Source organism: Rhinopithecus roxellana, chromosome 3 (assembly GCF_007565055.1).
Source record: "Rhinopithecus roxellana isolate Shanxi Qingling chromosome 3, ASM756505v1, whole genome shotgun sequence".
In the NCBI taxonomy this organism is placed as follows: Eukaryota; Metazoa; Chordata; class Mammalia; order Primates; family Cercopithecidae; genus Rhinopithecus; species Rhinopithecus roxellana.
The window spans coordinates 116,020,256-116,041,828 of NC_044551.1; the positions used below are offsets into that span (position 1 = coordinate 116,020,256).

Here is a 21,573-nt window from a genome sequence, read left to right on the forward strand (position 1 = left end):
GACAGTTTAGATACCTGTTTTTGCTTTTATCTTGATGTTTAAAACAAATACTTCATTAAGTACTGAGGCTGCACCTGCATGGAATATATCCACCCTGGGTAACGTAAGGATTAAAAGTACTCCCTGATGGAAGAATGTCTTCCCCTTGGACTGTAGTATTGGTTTTATGTGAAGGAGGCAGCTTTTATAAGTCAGGGTTCTCAGTTTTTTATTCTCACATTCATTTTCAAGAAACCTATGGATTTATAAAAACACTATCTCTGGTTTTCTTGTGTTAGAGCTGTTGAGATAAGTTCACTTATTTATTCAACAAATACCTATTAAGCATCTGTTTTCAGTCAGTAACTAGCACATAAGGATGTAGTAACAAACAAAATGCAGAGTCTTTACTCTCTAGTAGGTTAAAGCCTAATGACAGGATAAAGCCTGGTGAGAGTATAGGACTGATGAGAGGAAAGGTAAGCGAGTCAAGTCAAGAGGGCAGGCTGATGCCAAATCATGCAGGGTCACGTAGGCCTTGTTTTAGGGATTTGGGTCTTTATTCTAAAAGCAAGGGCAAGTTAAAGTTTGTGCAGAAGGAGAAGGAAAATGATATGATCAAATACTCATTTTGGAAGAGTTACTCTTCAATGAAGAATGCCTCGAAGGCATGCTAGAATTGATACAGTGAGAAAAATATTTCAGTAGTAAAGAGAGAACGTTAACTTGACCCTCAGCAGAGTGATGATGGAGCTAATTAACATGGATTCAAGAATTATTTAGGGCTGGGTGAGATAGCTCACATCTGTAATCCCAACACTTTGGGGAGGCTGAGGCATGTGGATCACCTGAGGTCAGGAGTTCGAGACCAGCCTGGGCAACGTGGTAAAACCCCCGTCTCTATTAAAAATACAAAAATAGGCCAGGTGCAGTGGCTCACACCTGTAATCCCAGCACTTTGGGAGGCTGAGGCAGGAGAATCACTTGAACCGTTGAACCCGGGAGGCAGAGGTTACAGTCCCGGGACCATTGCACTCCAGCCTTGGCAACAAAAGCGAAGCTCCATCTTAAAAAAAAAAAAAAAAAAAAAAAAAAAAAAAAAAGCCAGCTTTTGTGGCAGGTGCCTGTGATCCCAGCTACTCGGGAGGCTGAAGCAGGAGACTTATTTGAACCTGGGAGGTGGAGGCTGCAGTAAGCCAAGATTGCACCATTGCACTTCAGCCCTAGCGACAGAGAGAAACTTCATCTCAAAAAATTTTTTTAAAAAATTATTTAGGAGATAAAATTAACAACTTATTCTACCAAAATTTTAGAGATAACATTTTTTATCTGACTCACCAAGCAATAGAGATAACATTTTATAGTATTTAACTGAAATTCCTGCTAAGAAAATTAATCTATTTTATTTTTTGTACTAAAAACAGATGGTTTTAAAGTAACCATTTATTATTGCCAGTGGTGATAACCTTGCCTAAAAACATTCAGTTACTTATTTCTTACTCTCTCCTATTAGTGACCAAGAATTTAAGTGAGAAAAGATCAGCCAAATCATCTGAAATGTCCCCAGTGCCTGTGAGGTCAGCTGGCCAAACAACTAAAGCCCACTTGCATCAACCCCACAGAGTAAGCCAGGTGCTTCAGGTGCCAGCTGTTAATTTGCACCCCATCCGGAAGAAGGGACAAACAAAAGACCCTGCATTGAGTGAGTATTCACCGTTAATATTACATCCATTTAACTGAAATTTCCAGGGGAGTTAGAATGAAAAATAATTACAGATGTTCAGGAGATAAGCTGTTGTAGGTTGTGTAATATAATCATCACTTCATGAATCAAAAAGTATTTCATTTTGACTGTAGATGTTTGCTGACAGCATACATGTTTTAAATGCCAACATTGGATTTCCTATAATACTGAAATCTGTTGATCAATAGAAAATTTATAGCAAAGCATTTTGGGTACCAGGGGCTTACTGCATTCAAAGGTGTATTTAATGAAATATCTAATACAGACACAATCTACAAAAACTGTGGAAATGAAGTTGCTTATTCCAAAAATGACTATACGTTGTTTTTTGTCTGTAATGACCCCTTTTGAAAACCTAGGTAGGAAACAAGAGAATGTAACTTTTATAAAGTGTAGACCACACTTTTTTGTTTCTGTTAGGCCTTGTGGTCATTATTCATATTATTTTTATTTGTTGTTTTAACAGTATCACTATTTTAGCCTTTTAGATGAGAAGCTAGATTAGATTTGGTTCCTAGCATGATTACTTAGACCATGAATTGTATGTAGTATATGTTTAGTAGAACTTTGTTCATTTAATCTGTTGTTGTTTGAGATACAAAGTTGAATAAGAAATTCCCCCTTCTTTGCCAGATTTTCAGCCTGGTGATGTAGACACTCACACAGATAACTTCAGTGTAATGTGTCTTCTTCTTATGCCAGGGGTATATGCAGAACATATAAAGAACAAAACAAAACAGAGGTAACTTAGAGGTAAGATAGGGCTTCAGAAGAAGGCTTTTTGGAAATAACATCTAAGCAGCCTGAAAGGCTGGTGACAAAGAAGATGATTAGGCAAAAGTTCCAGAGAAGTTGCTTCAGACCGAGGAAACAGCTTGGTATGTGCAAGAAACTACAAGCACTTTGCTGACTCTGAGTGGAAATTGCATGCAGTGTTGACAGACAATAATAATTAAAGCTAACACGTGGAGAGCACTTACTGAGTGCCAGGCATGGTTCAAATTGTGCTTTATTAATTTTATATGTCAGTCTTCATAGTAATGCCACAAGATAAGTGGTATTTTACCCTCATTCTACAAAGGAAGCGTAGAGGCTAAAGGAAGGCTGACTGGCTTTAAATCTTTGCCTTTAACCACTGTGCTAAACAGCTTCCAAGATGCAGAGAATGAAGACAAGTATGCTGAAATTACAATGTGCCATGCCAAAGGAAAGTTATCAGTGAGAAGCCATTGAAGATATTTGAACAAGGGAAGGTTATGGTTCAAATTATGTTTGAGAAGGACTGTAGTAAGGATCACAGCAGGACTGGAGATAGAGAGCTCAGATGGAAAGCTGGTCTAACAGTTAAGTGGAAGTTGCCTGGGACCCGGACTCGTTTGGTGGCTATGGAAATGAAGAGAGAATTGGGTGCAGAATTGGTAAAGTTGATGAATTTGTTGGTAGGAGTGAGAGAGGGACAAAGTTAGCTCTGGTTTTTTTTTACTTGAATATCACCACTTGAGAGGCAACATTACTTGTACTATGTAGCTTTCTTTCTTTCTTTCTTTCTTTTTTGGAGACAGTCTCCCTCTGTCGCCCAGGCTGGAGTGCAGTGGCGCGATCTTGGCTCACTGAAACCTCCATTTCCCAGGTTCAAGCAATTCTTGTGCCAGCCTCCTGAGTAGCTGGGATTACAGATGCTTGCCAGCACACCTGGCTAGTTTTTGTGTCTTTAGTAGAGATGGGGTTTCACCATGCTGGCTAGGCTGGTCTCAAACTCCTGACTTCAGGTGATCCACCCACCTCAGCCTCCCAAAGTGCTCCGATTACAGGCGTGAGCCACCACACCTGGCCCCGTATAGGTTTCTTCATTTCTTACTGTAATATGGCTGTTTATATGATAAATATGTTTGCATTACATTTAATGAAGGGTAGTGTGAGTATACTATGATCTAAATTTTTTCATTGTCCAGTGGCTGCTTGTTACTATGTCAAAATCCTCATCAAAGTTTGCTTACTTTATGTTTTGGTTCTTTGGGGGGTTTTTTGTTTTGTTTTGTTTTGTTTTGAGTCAGAGTCTCACTCTGTCACCCAGGCTGGAGTGCAGTGGTGCAATCTCAGCTCACTGCAGCCTTCACCTCCCGGGTTCAAGCGATTCTCCTGCCTTAGCCTCCTGAGTAGATGGGATTACAGGTGTGCGCCACCACCCCTAGCTAATTTTTGTATTTTTAGTAGAGATGGGATTTCACCATGTTAGTCAGGCTGGTCTCGAACTCCTGACCTCATGATGTGCCCACCTTGGCTTCCCAGAGTGCCGGGATTACAGGTGTGAGCGACCGTACCCGGCCACTTACTTTATGTTTTAAGAACAATGTCTGTAGCTCTTTGACATTTCTTAGAGAAGATAAATGTGAAAACATCAATATATTGAAACCATTGCTAGGTTTGAGGTACACTAAACAGGACCAGACGTTGGACAAGGGTAATGAGAACTTTAAGGAATCTTTCCACTGTGCTGCATACTATTTTTCTATACATTCATGATTCTTTCTGTTGTTTACTTCTCTCCTGTAGTGTGAATTTAGTGCTCTTGAAAAGGGCTGGACTGGCAGCCCTGCAGCCTCTTCTGTATACCCACAGCACAGATGCACCACAGGTAGTGACAGTGCCAAAATCCCCACACTGCCCCTGCCACATGCCTCGCCCTGACTTGGAGAGGCCACCTCTAGAGGGGAGGGAAGAGTTTGAATCCATACCTTCTTTTTGAAGATTTCAAATCACTGTTGTCAGTTGTGGGAGGTGGGGCACAGCACTCAGACTGTTAAATTTATTTCCCTTATACCACAAAGCACAGACAAACTAATATAATCTGGTCCATGCTGACCAGCTGAATTTGAATGGATAACCTAGAGGTGAGAATCTCTGTGTGCCATTACCCAGTCATTTAGTCCCTGTTTGTCATTTACACATTTCAATCGACTACACTAGCCATTGTGTATCATAGCTTTAGTTACATAGTGATTTAGGCAACTATGGACATTTTAATTGTGAAATGATGCTTATTTGCATCTTTGGTTTTGTTTTTAGATATAAGTTTACCTCAGAAAGTTTTAGGAACAACTGAAGAAGTAAGTGGTAAGAAGCATACAGAAGACACTATTTCTGTGGCGTCATCTTTACATTCTAGTCCTCCTGCCTCTCCTCAAGGTTCCCCTCACAAAGGTAAGACAAGACATTTCAAACTAGTTCTTGTTAAACTAAACAATACTTTATAGCACATACTTTGCTTTTCAATCTATAGCAGTAATTGTAAATCATTAAGAAAAGCATAACTCCTAATGCTTTTTGAACTTGGATGTTTTGTATTGCATTATTCGAATGCTTTTTGGGTATTATGCGTCATGTAACTAGGACTCCAGTATTCAAAGTGTGATCCTAAACTTCAACAGACAGCAAGCGTGGATAAGAATGAAGGCAGAAGCCGTAGTTTTGGTGCAAATTCTTGGTGTCGTCATTCCAGTTTCCTATATTTGGACATTTCTATGAAGTGTTTGCAAATAAAAGTTTCTATAAGAGATTGTTTTTAGGCCAGGCACAGTGGCTTATGCTTATAATACCAGCATTTTGGGAAGCTGAGGCGGGTGGATCACTTGAGCCCAGGAGTTGGAGACCAGCCAGGGCAACGTGATGAGACCCCATCTCTGCAAACAATGTAAAAATTGGGCATGGTGATGTGCCTGTAGTCCCAGCTACCTGAGAGGCTGAGGTGAGAGGATCGCTTGAGCCTGGGAGGCAGAGGTTGCAGTGAACTGTGATTGTGCCATTGTACTCCAGCCTGGGCAACACAGCAAGACCCCGTCTCAAAAAAAAGAAAGAAATTGTTTTTAACCAACTATAAGATTTAGGAAAACAAATGTTTAGGTTGATGGTTTTCCTTTTTTTAGTAATAGAGTATTACCTTTTTTAAAATTGGGATTTAAAGTAACCTGTACTCTTGTGGTTTTTTTACTTACACAGAATCTCATGAGGTGAAAAACTGAAATTCTTCTTGTTCATTTACATGTTTTCATAATTCAGACTGGAGCATTTCTTTTCGCGGCCAGCCTGGGCAGTGTGCACGCAGTTGCCATTTCATGTTAGCTGCACATGTAGCATTCTAAATATAGTGTGTATTTCTTATATTGACCCTTCACATTCTGTGTGTACCCTGGAGAGAAAGGGGATTTAGTCCTGGCATCTTCTTCACAGATGTAAAAGAATTACATATTTAAATAATCACACCAGAGGATGGTACATGGTCAGAGGGAAGACAGACTTATTATAATAATTCTAACAGGAGAGAGAAGCTTCTAGAGCTTGCTTCAGCTTCCAGGCTCTAAGTTTATTCTCACTCTGCAGAGCTCTTTCTTATTTTTGCCCCCTGTGTGGCAATTATGTACAGTGATGTCAGACCTGAGTTTGAACCATGCACTATAGCTGTGTTACCACAAGTAATTTATTTATACGGTCAGGTTTTCTGTCTAAGATGGGAAAAAGACCATCTAGGCCGAAGCAGGTGGATCACCTGAAGTCAGGAGTTCAAGACTAGCCTGGCCAAGATGGTGAAACCCACCTATATTAAAAATACAAAAAACTTAGCCAGATGTAGTGGCACACGCCTATAGTCCCAGCTACTCAGGAGGCCGAGGCAGGAGAATTACTTGAACCCAGGAGGCGGAGGTTGTAGTGAGCCAAGATCATGCCATTGCATCCCAACTAGTTTGGTAGCTATGGAAATCAAGAGAGAACTGGATGTAGAATTGTTGCCCAACCTGGGTGACAGGAGCAAAACTCCATCTCAAAAAAAAAAAAAAAAAAAAGAAAAAGACCATTTATTTCATCTATTTTAAGAGCCTCTTATATGGTTTAAATGAAATAATATTTATAAAGCCTGATGTGTGGTAAGTGTTTAGTGAATTGGAATGTCTCTTTTCTTTCTCTGCTGCCACCTCAGGACACCATAGCTCCATTACTTACTTGCTTTTTTCATCCTCACATAGCTGAGACTGGTTAGGTTTTTTTCATTCAGATTTTACTAAAGAAGCTTAATAAAAATGAAACAGGAGATATAAACAGTGTATATTGTAGGTGTACTTATAAAACACAGATTTTGATACCGTTGTAGCTCATATATAATTTTGTGTGGCACGCAGACCTGTGTCATCACTTTCCTTGTCTGTATGGTCCTATCCAATGCACCCCTTGCCAGATCTTGCGGTGTAGGATAAGCTGCAGTGCCTCCAGTCAGACAGATGGTCCAAATGAACAGTGTCCATATGCTCCTAATGCTCTTTCAGGAACATCTTTACACTCCTTACCCCTTTTAGAGACTGCTCAGAGGTCCATCCCATTATGGATAATTCTAACTAGTAGGATCTGATTTGGTATTTTATGCCTGAATGTGACTTCTGGCAAGAGGTATTAGGAACAGGAATTCCTCCATTGCTCTTATTCCCAATAAAATCTACACTCAACACTCGAATAGAGAAGTCTTTTCTCCATTGTCTTTCATTGTGTAGCCAACAGTTGAACACCATGTTTGTAGATTTGTGAGCTTCTCTTAGTAATGTTTGGAATTCTTAGAAGCCTGAAGAAATTCTTCTCTTCAAAACTGTTTCAGCTTGTTCTTGCATGTGTACTGTCAAAACCCCAACCAAGTATGATCCTTCTATTTGTGTAGACAGGTTTTTGCCAGTAATCTGTGATTGAACAAAACTATCATTATGCTCAGAGTAAATTATTAGGATCTGTTCCTGGTTCTTATTAAACTTTGAGATCTCTTCTTTGTTTTCTTATGATTAAGAAAATAAACCTATCTTCATGTTTTGCATGAGGATAGTTTAAACAAGTACTTTAAAAAAGAAGTCAAGACCTTAAACATTATCTACCCTAGTGTTTAAGAAAAGCAGTCTCTCCACCTTGGATCTACAACAGGATCAGAAAATGAGCTTTATAAATATACCTATTGTATGTACTATTTGTATGTCTTATTTGGTTTTTACTAAGCTTTTTCATAGTAAAATCTACCTTACAATTCTAGACCTACATAGTTACTTTACAGAAATAATTCTAGTTACCTGATATTTTTCCTTATGATTTTACCAGCTTGGCTTCCTTTCAGCAGTTTTTTTGTTTTTGTTTTTGTTTTTGTCACCAGCTTGTGCTGATAAAGGTAATCTTTCTCCTGCATTCTGTCTTGCGATAACTGATGTGTATATGTTATATATAAGTAGATTTTTTCCATGCATTAAAAAATATGTTGCTAGATTTCAATTTTTCAGATATTATCAAGATGTTAGAATTTTTAAATAGTGAAATATTATGTAAACAAGGCTAATTGTGATTGACCATGTCAGGGTTTTTGCATCTCTCCCTCCAGTTGGCAGTATCATATCTGATCACAGCAGCAAGATCAGTGGCCAGAGCTGCCCCGGAATAGGTGGGGCTTACTTGCAAAAGAAAATCCTTCAGATTACCAGGAGCACAGCCAAAAGAACAGACAGTACTGAGAAGGCCACTGAGGAGAATAGAGACAGGACAAGTTGTGAGAACACAACCAGAAAAAGAATGACATCCCCGTTTAGAAGACTTAGGGAAAGAATGCTTTCAAGGGAGAGACTAGTCAACAGCCAAAAAGAGGACACAGATCACAATCAAGCTACAGAAAGCTGTGAGAAAGTGAAGGATGTTGGAAGCAACATCAAAGATGAGAAAGGGAGTGCCATCTTCAATTCAAATAGCCAAGGCAACAGTAACACTTTAAACTGCTTCTATACGCGATTCAAGTCTAAAAGGAGGAAGACACTCTGATGAAGTTCCTTATTTTATTTTAGTGTTAAGTTTGTTTTCAGTTATTAATGTGTACATGGCTTAAACTATTTGTCAAAACTTAGGCAGATAACTTAGTAAAATACTATTTATAAGCACTTTAAAATGCCTCATTTGTACATATGTTATTTTACTAATGTATTGAGTTAGTAAAGTTTATACTCTTGTTTTCTGTAGTTGACTTTATTTTCTACTGTTAGCTGAATCTGTGAGTGAAATATGTAGAGGAGGCTTTTTTATCCTCTACTTTTTACATATCTTTGGGGGAGAAGGGACTAGTCTAACATAGCAATTTCAGAATCATCTGGAAAACTTGTTAAAAAATGCAATTACTGTGTCCCACCCCAGACTTCATAAACCTGAATTGCCAGAAATGGGATCCAGAGTGTTTATTTTAATTGACTTGCCAGGTGGTTCTTAGTATTATTATATTTGAGAAATACTGATCAAACAGACATAAGAATGAAATTATTTTTAAAACAATGAAGCAAGACGATTATGTAGAGCAATGACTGTTTCTTTTGAGGAAGAAGGTATTTATTTATTTTTAATTTACTTATTACATCCACTTTCTTGGTCCTTTTGAAAATTAACTAATCAGCTCATGGACATTGACAAATAGCAATGATCCCAAGTTCAGAGATGTTTGATAGAAGTCAGAAGACTGGCTTGTCTTGGCTTACCCTGTTCCGGGCCACATAGGCCAAGTATAAATCACACATTTTCTGGGCCTTTTTCTCTTTGAAATAGTTAACAAAATGACTTAATAAGGTTACTGTGCAACAAATTAGTCCTTAAATGACTTGAGTTATATGTGAATAACTCCAAGATCCATAAACAGAGAAGGACCTTGGAATTAAGGATGTTGTCATCCTCTTTCTGCATGAAGATGAGGCCCTGAGAATTCCAGTAACATACCCAAAGCCTGTGAGTCTTCCTAATGACATTTCTAGGTATTGTCCAAAGGCCACATATCTACTAAACCCTACTCTCCTCTGTGAACAAGAAGATATTTTTCACTTCTTTGAGACCCATCCCTCGTTGGGATTACTAGGGCATTTTCTTTTTCTTTTATTTCTAAACAAAAGTTTAGTTTCTTCCAATTATCAAAAGAGATTATTATGTACATTAGCCATTCTGTTGAAGATTTGTTTTTGGGTCCTTCACCTCAATGCATCCCTAGAATCCAGAAGAACATCTCTCTAGTTGTCTGCTGTGCAATAAGTCACAGAACAACATAGAACATGTAGATGCTGTTTTTTTCTATAACACACTATTAAAAATGTATCCACTCAGCTGTTTAATATTCTGCAAGGTTGGTGAAGAAAAAGGAAACTAAGTCTGACACTCAGTTTAAACCTAAAACAATTTTAAAAACTAAAACAGGCTGGGCACAGTGGGTCACACCTGTAATTCCAGCAATTTGGGAGGCTGAGGCAGGAGGATCGCTTGAGGCCAGGAGTTGAAGACCAGCCTGGGGAACATAATGAGACCTCATTTCTGCAAAAAATTTAAAAATAACTGGGTGTAGTGGTGCAGACTTATAGTCCCAGCTACTTGGGGCTGAGGCAAGAGGACCACTTGAGCCCAGGAGTTCAAAGCTGCAGTGAACTATGATCATGCCACTGCACTGTAGCCTGGGCAACAGAGCAGGACCCTGTGTCTAAAAAATAAAAAATAATCTAAAACGGTGGCTCTCAACTCAAGACAAGACTTCTTAGGTGGGATATCCAGAATATCTGGGGTAAGTATATATAGTTTGATAAAGCAAAAATGTAATTCTTTCCCTTGAGTCCTGGACTCTCACCCCTATCCTTACTTCAAGATGGTATTTTGGATTCAGATCAGGTCATGAAATATTCATATTAATCAAAGGAAGGAGCATTGGGTTAAAAAGAAGTTGAGAAACCCTAAAGACATGTACTTTTTAAATATTTGTAATGTTCTTATTTTATTAAATGATTATTATAGCTGTGGGAGAGCCTGAGACAGATATACCTTTAAACTAGTTTTCTTAGTAACACTGGACTTTGACTGTCTTTTTCTTGAATGTAGTTGTATTGGTGTGGATGGGTAGGTGAATGGATATGTAGGGGAATATGTAGGGGAATGTGTGGAGATATAATTGACACCATTGTATCGACGTAGATGGAAACTAAAATTGCTTCTACTTTGTCTTCTGTTATTTTTGTGGGGTTTTTTTTTCATCCTTTCCCCTACTACCCCCACCCTATGTTCCCTTTTTTTGTAGTTTGATCAATGCTCTTTTCTTGTTCAGGTTACACACCTATTCCATCAGCTAAATCTGACAACTTGTCTGACTCCAGCCATAGTGAGATTTCTTCACGGTCCAGCATCGTGAGCAATTGTTCTATTGACTCCATGTCTGCAGCTCTACAGGATGAACGGTGTTCCTCTCAGGCCCTGGCAGTCCCCGAATCCACTGGGGCATTGGAAAAGACAGAGCCCCCCTCAGGGATAGGAGATCATAGTCAACATGGCCCTGGGTAAGCATCGTTGTCTGTGTTCATAACACAAAACCCAAGCCAAGTGGCCACTGCAAGCAGTGCTCCCCAACTTGACCTTGGACCTCCCATGGGGTAATTGCAGAGTTATCCATAAAAGAATATGTGGGCCAAGCACATATTCTGTATTCTGAATATGTAAATAAGCACTATTTTGAAAGATGTATGGGTGTTCATTTTTGAAGTGTTACTAAATTCAAGTAACTTTTTATCTTTATGTATCTTTCCAATCAGAACTCAAAGTGCATCTGCTATTTATATAGGGGAGATAATTTTTGAAATTCTGGCTGTTACAGGTTAATCAAAAAGGTTGTGTATTGGAAAGTGCCTCCAGTGCTGTGCACACTGTAGACAGGTTGGGAGAGTAGGACTAGCCCTTGATCCCTTTTCTCTGAAAGTGTAATTTGGGGAGTAAGAATAATCACCTAGCAAAGGTTAATTAAAAAAAAAAAAAAAAAAAGTAACTCTAAATTTCTATTTAGAATCAAGGAACATGGAAATCTTTGAGAAAATTTATTCTAACTGATAAATATTGTGAAATCTGGTCTACTTTAATATGAAAAATTTAAGATAAAGTATTACCACATTTATAAAGGTTTCTAAACTATGATCTCTACACCAGAGGTCAACAAATGTTTTCTATAAAAGTTACATAGTAAACACTTTAGACTTCTCAGGCCATAAGGCCTCTGTCACAACTACTCTGCTATTATACCAGAACAGCCATAGACAACACATAAACAAATGCCATGACTGTGTCCCATTAAAACTTTATTTGCAAAAATGAGCAAAGGGACCACCAGATTTGGCCCTGGGCTGTAGTTTGCTACCCACTGCCCTATACTGTAAATGAGGGGTTTACAAACTCTTTGTAAAGGGCCAGGTAGTAAAATATTTTCGCCTTTGCAGGCTACATATAGTATCTGTCACAAATTCTTCTGGTTTGGTTTTGTTTTAAACTTTTAAAAAGTTTTGCTGCAGACTATACAAAAACAGGCTGTTGGCTAAATTTGGCCCATGAGCTGTCGTTTGGGGACCCCTGCTATAAATGATTCATTTCATAGGTAATTGGGGAAGTTGCTGTTTACTTGTTTACTTGGCACTGTACTGGGCTAACCTCAGAGATACATTGAAAAATAAAACATGATTCTTCAAGTTGGGAACTCTTAATTCTGTATGCATGGACAGTAGTCTAATATTGTGATGACCAAGAATGAATATGTATACTTAATGTTATTCATTTCAGATCTCATCTTTGCATTTTCATTTAAAATCAGTTCAAGAAAAATACTTTCCAGGCATACCTCTGGTCCATACCAGCTGCTGGGGAGGCTGAGGTGGAGGATCACTTGAGCCCAGGAGTTAAAGGCTACAGTGCACCATGATCGTGCCTATAAATAGCCACTGCACTCCAGTCTGGGCAACAGAGTGACACCTGTCTCAAAAAAAAAAAAAAAACTAGCATTTTAAAATTAAAAAAAAAAATTCTAAGGAAACTTTGCTAAGCATTTGAGTTTCTTTACTGTGTCTTCTGAGTGTTAACTAAATACTTATAAGGAATTTAGTGATAAATAATGATAATATTGTTTTCTTCATGATGTTATTTTGGCGTGAACACTTATGGTACATGCTCTATCGTTTCTCGTAGGCAGTAATAACTTGAAACAGAAGATAGTTTTTCTAGCAAGCCTGTAAATTACTTCTAATTGTACATTATCTCCAATTTTAGGTGGACACTCTTGAAGCCATCTCTAATCAAGTGTTTAGCTGTCTCATCGTCTGTGAGCAGTGAAGAGATTTCTCATGAGCATGTCATTATAGAAGCAGCTGACAGTGGTCGTGGAAGTTGGACTTCGTGTTCAAGCAGCTCCCATGACAACTTCCAAAGCCTTCCCAACCCAAAAAGCTGGGATTTTTTGAACTCTTACAGACATACCCATTTGGATGACCCCATTGCTGAAGTTGAACCCACTGACTGTGAGCCCTATTCCTGTCCTAAAAGCTGCTCTAGAACTTGTGGGCAGTGCAAAGGAAGCCTAGAGAGAAAGAGTTGGGCCTCCTCCAGTTCTCTGTCTGACACATATGAACCAAACTATGGGACAGTTAAACGGAGAATATTGGAGAGCACTCCAGCTGAGTCATCTGAAGGCTTGGACCCCAAGGATGCCACTGACCCAGTTTATAAAACTGTCACTTCAAGTACAGAAAAGGGCTTGATTGGTAAGTTGTGTTTTTGTTGTCTGTGGCATTTAGAGATTAAGTAGTCAAAAAATGGCATTGGGATATCTTGGCCCTGGATTTTATCATTGCAAAAATTCATTCTCTAACAACCTTTCTTTCCTTCACAAACAAATTATTTCCCAAAAATTCATGGTTTCTCAGAGACCTTGGAGCAGCTATTCAACCCGTTAAAATGAAAAGTCTGATGTGAAGGTATTTAATTAGAGGGACAAGTTTGTTTGTCTTTCGTTTTTAAGTTCTTTTTGGTTTTATTGAGGAATATCATCGCATTAGTGTGCAATGGTAAATAAAGGGATTATTCTCTTTATCACCTCATAAATTGTTCGGACCACAATTGCTATGCATATGTGGTAGAAACATTGATTCTGCTGTTGATTTTAGGTAAGTGAGAGAAAACGCGATAAGGAAGTCCAGAACATTTTTCAGTATTCTCTTTTGGTGTACATCATGAGTAGGCCAACTTCTGTTTGTGAATTCCATTCCAAGCTTTCTTAGTAAACATTTTTAGTATTTAACCATCAAATACTTTTTACAAATTTCTTTCCTGGACTATATAAATACATAGATATAAAACTCCTGCTTTTCTACTTATATGGAATGGCTCTACTTTGAATTAATATCATAATCAACTATTAAATTTATAGAACAGTCATAGTGTCACATTTAACTACTAAAAATGTGAAGGTGAAACATGTTGATCTTATAGTTACTTTTCAAGTTGCGTTATAGGCTGGGTTTTTAGCTCATTCATTTTTTTCCAACTTTTTTTTTTTTTCTTGAGACGGAGTCTTGCTATATTGCCCAGGCTGGAGTGCAGTGACACGACCTCAGTTCACTGCAACCTCTGCCTCCCAGGTTCAAGCAATTCTCCTGTCTCAGCCTCCCAAGTAGCTGGGATTACAGGTGCCCGCCACCATGCACAGCTAATTTTTGTATTTTTAGTAGACATGGGGTTTCACCATGTTGGTCAGGCTGGTCTCGAACTCCTGAGCTCAAGTGATCCGCCTGCCTCGGCCTCCCAAAGTGCTGGGATTACCAACATGAGCCACTGCGCCTGGCCCAAGATTTTTTATTGAAGCCTTTCGGGTAACCACTTTATGAGCATATGTGTATACGGAGATACAAAAAATCTTTTTCTTATCCATTGAGGAATATAGATTTTTTAATCATTTATTTCTTATTGACTGTGAGCAAATCACTTGTCTGCTTTTTCTTGTTATTCTCTTGGCAACCTCTCCACCTCTATCACCTCACCCATCCCATCCTCAAATGGGAATGGAAAGCCTTTCTGACCTTGATAGTACATGCAAATTTTACTGGTAGAATTATAGAAAATTCAGTATGGACAAACCAAATTCTCTAATGGTAAAGTTAATATTAGAATTATTTGATGGTCTTTTAAAATTTATTCAGCTTGTATACAGACAGTTTTTGTGTTTTAAAAGTCACTTGCAAAATCAAGATATTCAGAGCCATTTTTCCTGTTGGTCTTATGAACTAGTCTTAATTTCTTGGAGCTTCCGCTTTAACCTATTTGTGATGATTTTTGAAGCTTTACCTTAGTCTCAGGACTTACAAATTTAAGTAAAAGGATTTAAAGTCATCATTGTTTTTAATGTCTGCTGAAAATCTGAGAAATTTAAGATGAAATTTCAAAAATTCTGTTTTTTTATTCTCAATTACAACACAGATGTTAGAAGTAAAGTTGTTTTTTTTTTTTTTTTTTTTTGAGACAGAGTCTCACTCTGTCACCCAGGCTGGAGTGCACTGGTGCGATATCGGCTCACTGCAACCTGCACCTCCCAAGTGCAGCAATTCTCCTGCCTCAGCCTCCCGAGTTGTTGGGATTACATGTACCCGCCTTCACACCCAGCTAATTTTTGTATTTTTAGTGGAGATGGGGCTTCACCATGTTGGCCAGGCTGGTCTCAAACTTTTGACCTCAGGTAATCCACCCACTTTGGCCTCCAAAGTGCTGGGATTACAGGTGTGAGCCACCACACCTGGCCAGAAGTAAAGTTCTTGAAGGAATTAGTTCCTTCATGCCAACAAAGTTAAAGTTTATATGCTGGGACCGAGAACTAATATGCACAGGAGTGCCAGAAAACAGTGGCTCATGCCTCAGGGAGAAGGTGAAACAGCCCTTAAACAGATGGCCTAAATGTCATTTCTATGTAAGCTCTCCCAGTTTACAGAGAATAGATGTTTAGGGTGAACTTTTAAATGTTTCTGACATCTTTAGGGCTGGTGTGACTTCAGAAGTTGTCATGTACTTCTGTGATATGGGGGCTGAATTGCAGAAGGAAGCTTGTCATCAGTGTCATCTCCTTCAACTCTCTCATTCTGTTTAATGTTTACAGGACTTAATATAGTTGTTTATGTATTTTAAAAAGAGGTTTGTTTATTCAACTTTTTAAAAATGTTTTTAATCTGCCATCATTCAAGTTTATTCATTTTGTCTGTTTTTAAGTTCTATTTTGTCATTGTAATAAGTTTGTTGGTTTTTTTTATTAACATCTTCATTGCTTATTTTCATGCCAGTGTACTGTGTCACCTCACCCAAGAAGGATGATAGGTACAGGGAGCCACCGCCCACTCCTCCAGGATATTTGGGGATTTCTTTAGCCGACCTAAAGGAAGGACCCCACCCACACCTAAAACCTCCAGATTATAGTGTGGCAGTGCAGAGATCAAAGATGATGCATAACAGCCTCTCTAGACTGCCACCAGCCTCTCTCAGTAGCAACTTCGTGGCCTGTGTTCCATCGAAGATTGTAACTCAGCCTCAGAGACATAATTTGCAGCCATTCCATCCTAAACTAGCAGATGTGACTGATGCAGATAGCGAAGCGGATGGTATGTTGACAAGCTCTCTTAACGGCTCTTAAATGAATTGCTGAACACATTAAATGGTCTTTACTCTGGTATTTTATGGTAATTAGTACTTGTTTCTTTAAATGCCTTAGAAATCTCTGTTAAAAAGTAAGATGTTCCTACAGGCAGAGTGCAGTGGCTCAGGCCTGTAATCCCAGCACTTTGGGAGGCTGAGGAGGGCGAATCACCTGAGGTCGGGAGTTCATGACCAGCCTGTCCAACATGGAGAACCCCCGTCTCTACTAAAAAAAAATACAAAATCAGCCAGGCATTATGGTGCATGCCTGTAATTCCAGCTACTTGGGAGGCTGAGGCAAGAGAATCACTTGAACCTGGGAGGCGGAGTTTGTGGTGAGCCACGATCACACCATTGCACTCCAGCCTGGGCAACAAGAGCAAAACTACGTCTCAAAAAAAATAAAGTTCCTAGATATAGTATGGGGGAGTGTTTTGGGTATGTTTTGTTTTTCAAGACAGGGTCTCACTCTGTTGCCCAGGCTTAGAGTGCAGTGGCACAATCATGACTCACTATAGCCTCAAACTCCTGGGCTCAAGCAGTCCCCCCAACTCAGCCTCCCAAGTCGCTGGGACTACAGGTGTACACCACCATGCCTGGCTCATTGTTAAATTTTTCCTTTGTAGAGACTGGGTCTCACTATGTTTACCAGGCTGGTTTTGAACTCCTGGCCTGAAGCAGTCCTCCCACCCTAGCCTCCCAAAGTGTTGGGATTACAGGCCTGAGCCTGAGCCACCACACCCAACCAATGGTGTGGGTTGGTTGGTTGTTGAGACAAGGTCTTGCTGTGTCATTCAGGCTGGAGTGCATGATCATGGCTCACTGCAGCCTCAACTTCCTGGTCTCAGGTAATTCTCCCTCCTCAGCCTCCCAAGTAGCTGGGACGACAGGCACACACCACCACACCTGGCCAATTTTTTTATATTTGAGACAGCATTTTACCATGTTGCCCAGGCTGGTCTTGAACTCCTGGACTCAAGCAATCTGCCAGCCTCAGTCTCCCACAAAGTTGGGGTTACAGGTGTGAGCCACTGTACCCCGCACTGATGGTATATTTTTTAAATGAAATGTGCGAGCTGCCTATTTCTGTGTGCCTAGTACCCTGTGGCTCAAGTGGAATATTCTTATCTTTGATAAAACAGTGGCTCAATCTAATGGGATAATTTTGAGAAAAAGCAGTTAACATTAATGGAATTGTATTTTACATTAATGCATGGAAACTTGAAACTGTGTTTCAAATGCCAAATTATCTGAAATGATTCTATTGATTTACTTCCTTTTATTAGCAAAAGTCTTGACTGAATTTGTAGGTGTGCCAATAGTTTCAGAAATGATTGTTTTATTGAAAATAAATGAAAATTTATGGTTTTAAACAAGAGTAATAAAGTGATTAATAACTATGAAATTCCAGTTTGTTGTCAACCTTCAATGTGATCAGAAATCCTAGGTGTTATTTTAATAAAATCTGGTCCTCGATGCAATATTTGAGAGGATTTCTTTGTTGACTTTGATTTTCTAAATAGATAACTAGATTGTTAGGATCTCATTAATATGCTGATCTGCCAGTTAATTATTTTTTTTTATTTTCAGAAAATGAACAAGTTTCAGCAGTCTAGCCTTTGGATGACCTATTTGAAAACCACTGAAAGTTATGGAGGAATGGGCAGAACCACCTCATGATTCTGCAGGCCATTGCTAACAAACAGCTCATTGCTGTCAAAACCAGTCCAGAGGTTTTATTCCCTCTACTCCGAGCAATGAAATAGACTTGAGTTATGCTTCCTTTCATTTAATTTCTGCAGATGAATAGTTTCCTGAGCAATGGATGCTATGCCTGGATACCAGTCTCCACTTTGCACGCCAGAACTGCCTTGGGACCACAGTTACAGAAAAAGTTTAAACTCAGAGTGATCCTTCTGTATATTGCTATAGATTTTTCTTTAATAAGCTATTTTAAAGATAGTGGCATTATTATTTCCAAGCCATAGCTTGGGCTGAAGGACAGATTGAAAGTATCTGCCAATACCAAGGATATTCTTGTATATTTGAAAAATAACTTATTATTTGCATTGTTGTGGTTTTGTTTGTATTTGAGAGCTCTTGTTAGCTGATGTTCATGTTTGAGGTCATAAAATTGTCTCTGATCTGACCAAACAGAAGTCATCTTTACAGAGGTGATATGCTTGATCTACACAGAGATGTGACTTGATCTGTAGCACCAATGCAATGTAGGTCTCAGTTTGAGAGAAATAGGAAGCCCTTTGCAGTTGAGGTGTTAGGAACCTGCTGGTCATGGTGTGGAAAGCCAGATGAAGCTGCCACAGGGTTTCTTGTCAGTCCTTTGGGAAATGGGAGGGAGTAGTTTGGGGAGGAGGGTGGGAACCCTAATTTCCAAAGAATGAAATTTTGATGTTAAATGACATGTATACAAATTCTTTCTTAAGTGAAAGTTACGCTGCATCGCATTGTAACTAAAAGTATAGATCCCACAAATAGAGAATGGGTTCTAGAGAGTCCTGGTCTATAGAAATCCAAAACTAAAATCTCTCATAACTCAAGTATGGAATACTTTTTTTAAAGAAATTCTTATCATGGGTGTTGTAATCATGAGGATGAATTTGACTTTATGCAGTGTTCTGCACCATGCCACCCCCACGTCTCATAGCACCAGATTGTGTCTGACCTGACATACCCAGCAGCTCTCAGCTGCCTGCAGTAAAATTTTGTGGGAGAAAGAGGAGCTGGAGTTATAGAAATGATTGTCTCTTGGTTCTCAGTTTTTAGCCCTTGAGAGGGCATTCTTTTCCAGCCTCATGGGCATGGCACTCTTAATTAAAATTTCAGTGACTGTTTACTGGATGAGGCAGATTTTTCACATTTTTGCAAATATAATATTTTATATATATTAAGTTTTTCAATTTTTTTAGTGTAAAAGCAAGTGGAATTTTAATAACCTTCTGTAATTACCAAAAAAAAAAAAAAAAAAAAGCCAAAGCCATTAACATGCACTACCCAGATCAACTTGGAGCCAAGATAGGTTTACTTCTGAATGGCTGTCCGTATGTGTCCCACATAGGATTTAGTTGGTTTGTGGCTTCCCTTAGAGAAATGTGTTGTCTTTCCCTAGCTGTCTTCGCTCTCTGTCTTCCTGCCTATCCCCCTTCATTTTAAAATCATGTATCAGTTTTAAGTGGTAAATGGTAGTAGTTCATCTTTCCCATCAAAATGATTGTCTCTTTATTTTAGGAATAATAGCATGTCTGAAAAATTCCTGTGGTAAAAAAACGTTAATCTGAAACTGAAGCCTTAGAAGTTAATCCCAGCTATGATAAAATGAGGCTTGGTGGTTCCATAGCTTTCTTGGTCCTTTGAAATGGGAAATAACCTGAACCAAAAATCCTAGTTTGAAAGTTACACTTCAGTGATTTGGCCTATAAACAGTGGTCCTCTGATTATACTTTTTTTCCTTCACTGATTTCCTTACTGATTTACGTAATCAGTTTTCATGGCCACAGCTAAACAATGTGAAATATATTTTTTGCTATACCCACTTTTTTATCAATTCAGATGTCTACTCTCATCATTTTATATTCATTTCTCCAGAAAAATGTGTGTTTTCATAATGTCTTTATTTATCAGGTCTTTCAAACCAAATGGAAGCCTTACCTGTCTTTGTCCTTAATGGTGTAAATATCTTGCACAGAGTGTTGAGGCCTATGGTTTTGGACTTGTACCTTACAGCTGCCTTTGTTTTATCTATCTAGCTTTAACTGTGAGTGTTCAGATCAGCTGATCACATTGATCAGGAGCCAAAGCCAAATGCTTTGTAGTTTGTTATGTATGTATCCCTTAAAAAATCATGAGGTTTTGATTTTTCTATTTTAACTAAGAGTACATTCCTGCCTTCTCTTAGTTTGTCATATGACTAGAACAAGAGAAGCCTTAACCTGCGTTTACTCCAATTCCAGATCTCCATTGTTTTTGTTTTATTAATTTATAATTTTAATGAAGAGACTAGTGCCCTCTCTTCCCACTACAACTCTCAATCTGCCAAGACTGTTGAAGCAGTTAACCCTCAGTGCAAACTTTTGCCAAATAGTAAGTTTCAACAAAATACCTTTATAGTGAAAGATTTTGAGAATTAGTAAATCCAGTACATGATTCCATAAAAGCTTATTAAAGTTAATAATTCTCATTTACTCCAAATGATTACTTTCAATATGATCTTTGGGGAGAAAAAGCCTTTGGTGAATTTTCTTGAGGGTGATAACTCACATCATTGCGATCTACATCACCTCCTTGAGAATCTCTCCCAGGCTGAAAATGTGATGGTAATCATGGGTGTTTTTAAGAACAAATCTAATTTTTATCAAGTGCTCTTTCCTCTACAAAAAAGGGAGAAGGAGAAGAAGCTTCCTTAAAACAATGATTATTTTGATTCAATTTTAAGTTTCTACAAAAGGTAATGTTAAAGTATATGTATGCCTTCAGCATTACCTTAAAGGCTAGAAAAACGGCATAAATCTTCAGAAAAGTGTCACAGTGCATGTTCAAATTTAAACTTAAATCCTGGTTCATCTTTGGCTTTTGTTGTGCATTTTTAATACTTCTTTATTTTTGATATACAGAATGCAATTGAACTTGATCTTTTAAAATTGAGACATGTAAGCTAATCAGCAAAAGACAAAAACAAACTGCACATCTGTAATAATCAGGTAGCAATTCTGCTGCACAATTCATTGATTGTAAGGTATCCTGTAACAAGCAATGTTTGTCTCCTATTTTTTGATACCTCTTAAACTTATGTCTTTTAGAAAGACAGTGCCTCTGTATGCTTTTTGTATTTTTACTGAGTGTAAATATTTGTTATATTTTTGGTTAAGAGAATGTAAAAATACCATTTATTATTATCAGATACTACTAATACATTGGTGGAATCAATAAAGAATCTACATTAATCTTCTCTGTACTTGATTATAAATGTATGGAACCTCTGAAATAATTACAAACTTAGTCATTCAAGAGTGCCAATCTAGGACCTGTGTTGGTGTGAAGGCCTTATTTTTTAAGTATCCAGAAAAATTGGAGTGGTCCATTTGTTGTTGGTCATGTCAAATCTGTGAAACACCATAGCTATTGTTTAGGTTTAAAAAATGGTGTTTGATGGCAAACCAAGTAACAGTGGCATAAACTCAATTGGGGCCTGTCTTTTTGTTATTATTGTCGTCTGTTTTTCTTCTTACAGTGCAAAAGTCTACAGGCCAACTGTCCAGGGCTGATACTGTAACTCCTCCACGATGCTGTCAAGGGTGGCAGAAGTGGGGGGTGTGAAAAGGATAGGCTTAGGG

General features: G+C 38.5%; 1 protein-coding gene across 3 annotated transcripts in view; it reads left to right on the plus strand.

Moving 5' to 3' along the window:
• RAPGEF6 (Rap guanine nucleotide exchange factor 6) overlaps nucleotides 1-21,183 on the plus strand; it is a 234,450-nt gene extending 213,267 nt beyond the window's left edge. For 2 of the 3 annotated variants that reach the window (XM_030926750.1, XM_010381559.2), the window contains 6 exons: nucleotides 1,493-1,681; nucleotides 4,790-4,924; nucleotides 10,848-11,076; nucleotides 12,824-13,314; nucleotides 15,877-16,191; nucleotides 17,816-21,183. In XM_030926750.1, coding sequence (XP_030782610.1) covers nucleotides 1,493-1,681; nucleotides 4,790-4,924; nucleotides 10,848-11,076; nucleotides 12,824-13,314; nucleotides 15,877-16,191; nucleotides 17,816-17,841 — 1,385 coding nt within the window. In that variant the 3' untranslated portion in view covers nucleotides 17,842-21,183. Of the gene's footprint in view, nucleotides 1-1,492; nucleotides 1,682-4,789; nucleotides 4,925-8,120; nucleotides 8,671-10,847; nucleotides 11,077-12,823; nucleotides 13,315-15,876; nucleotides 16,192-17,815 lie in introns of those variants that run through there. The other variant, XM_010381558.2, reaches the window with a different exon arrangement.
• Nucleotides 21,184-21,573: the final 390 nt, after the last annotated feature.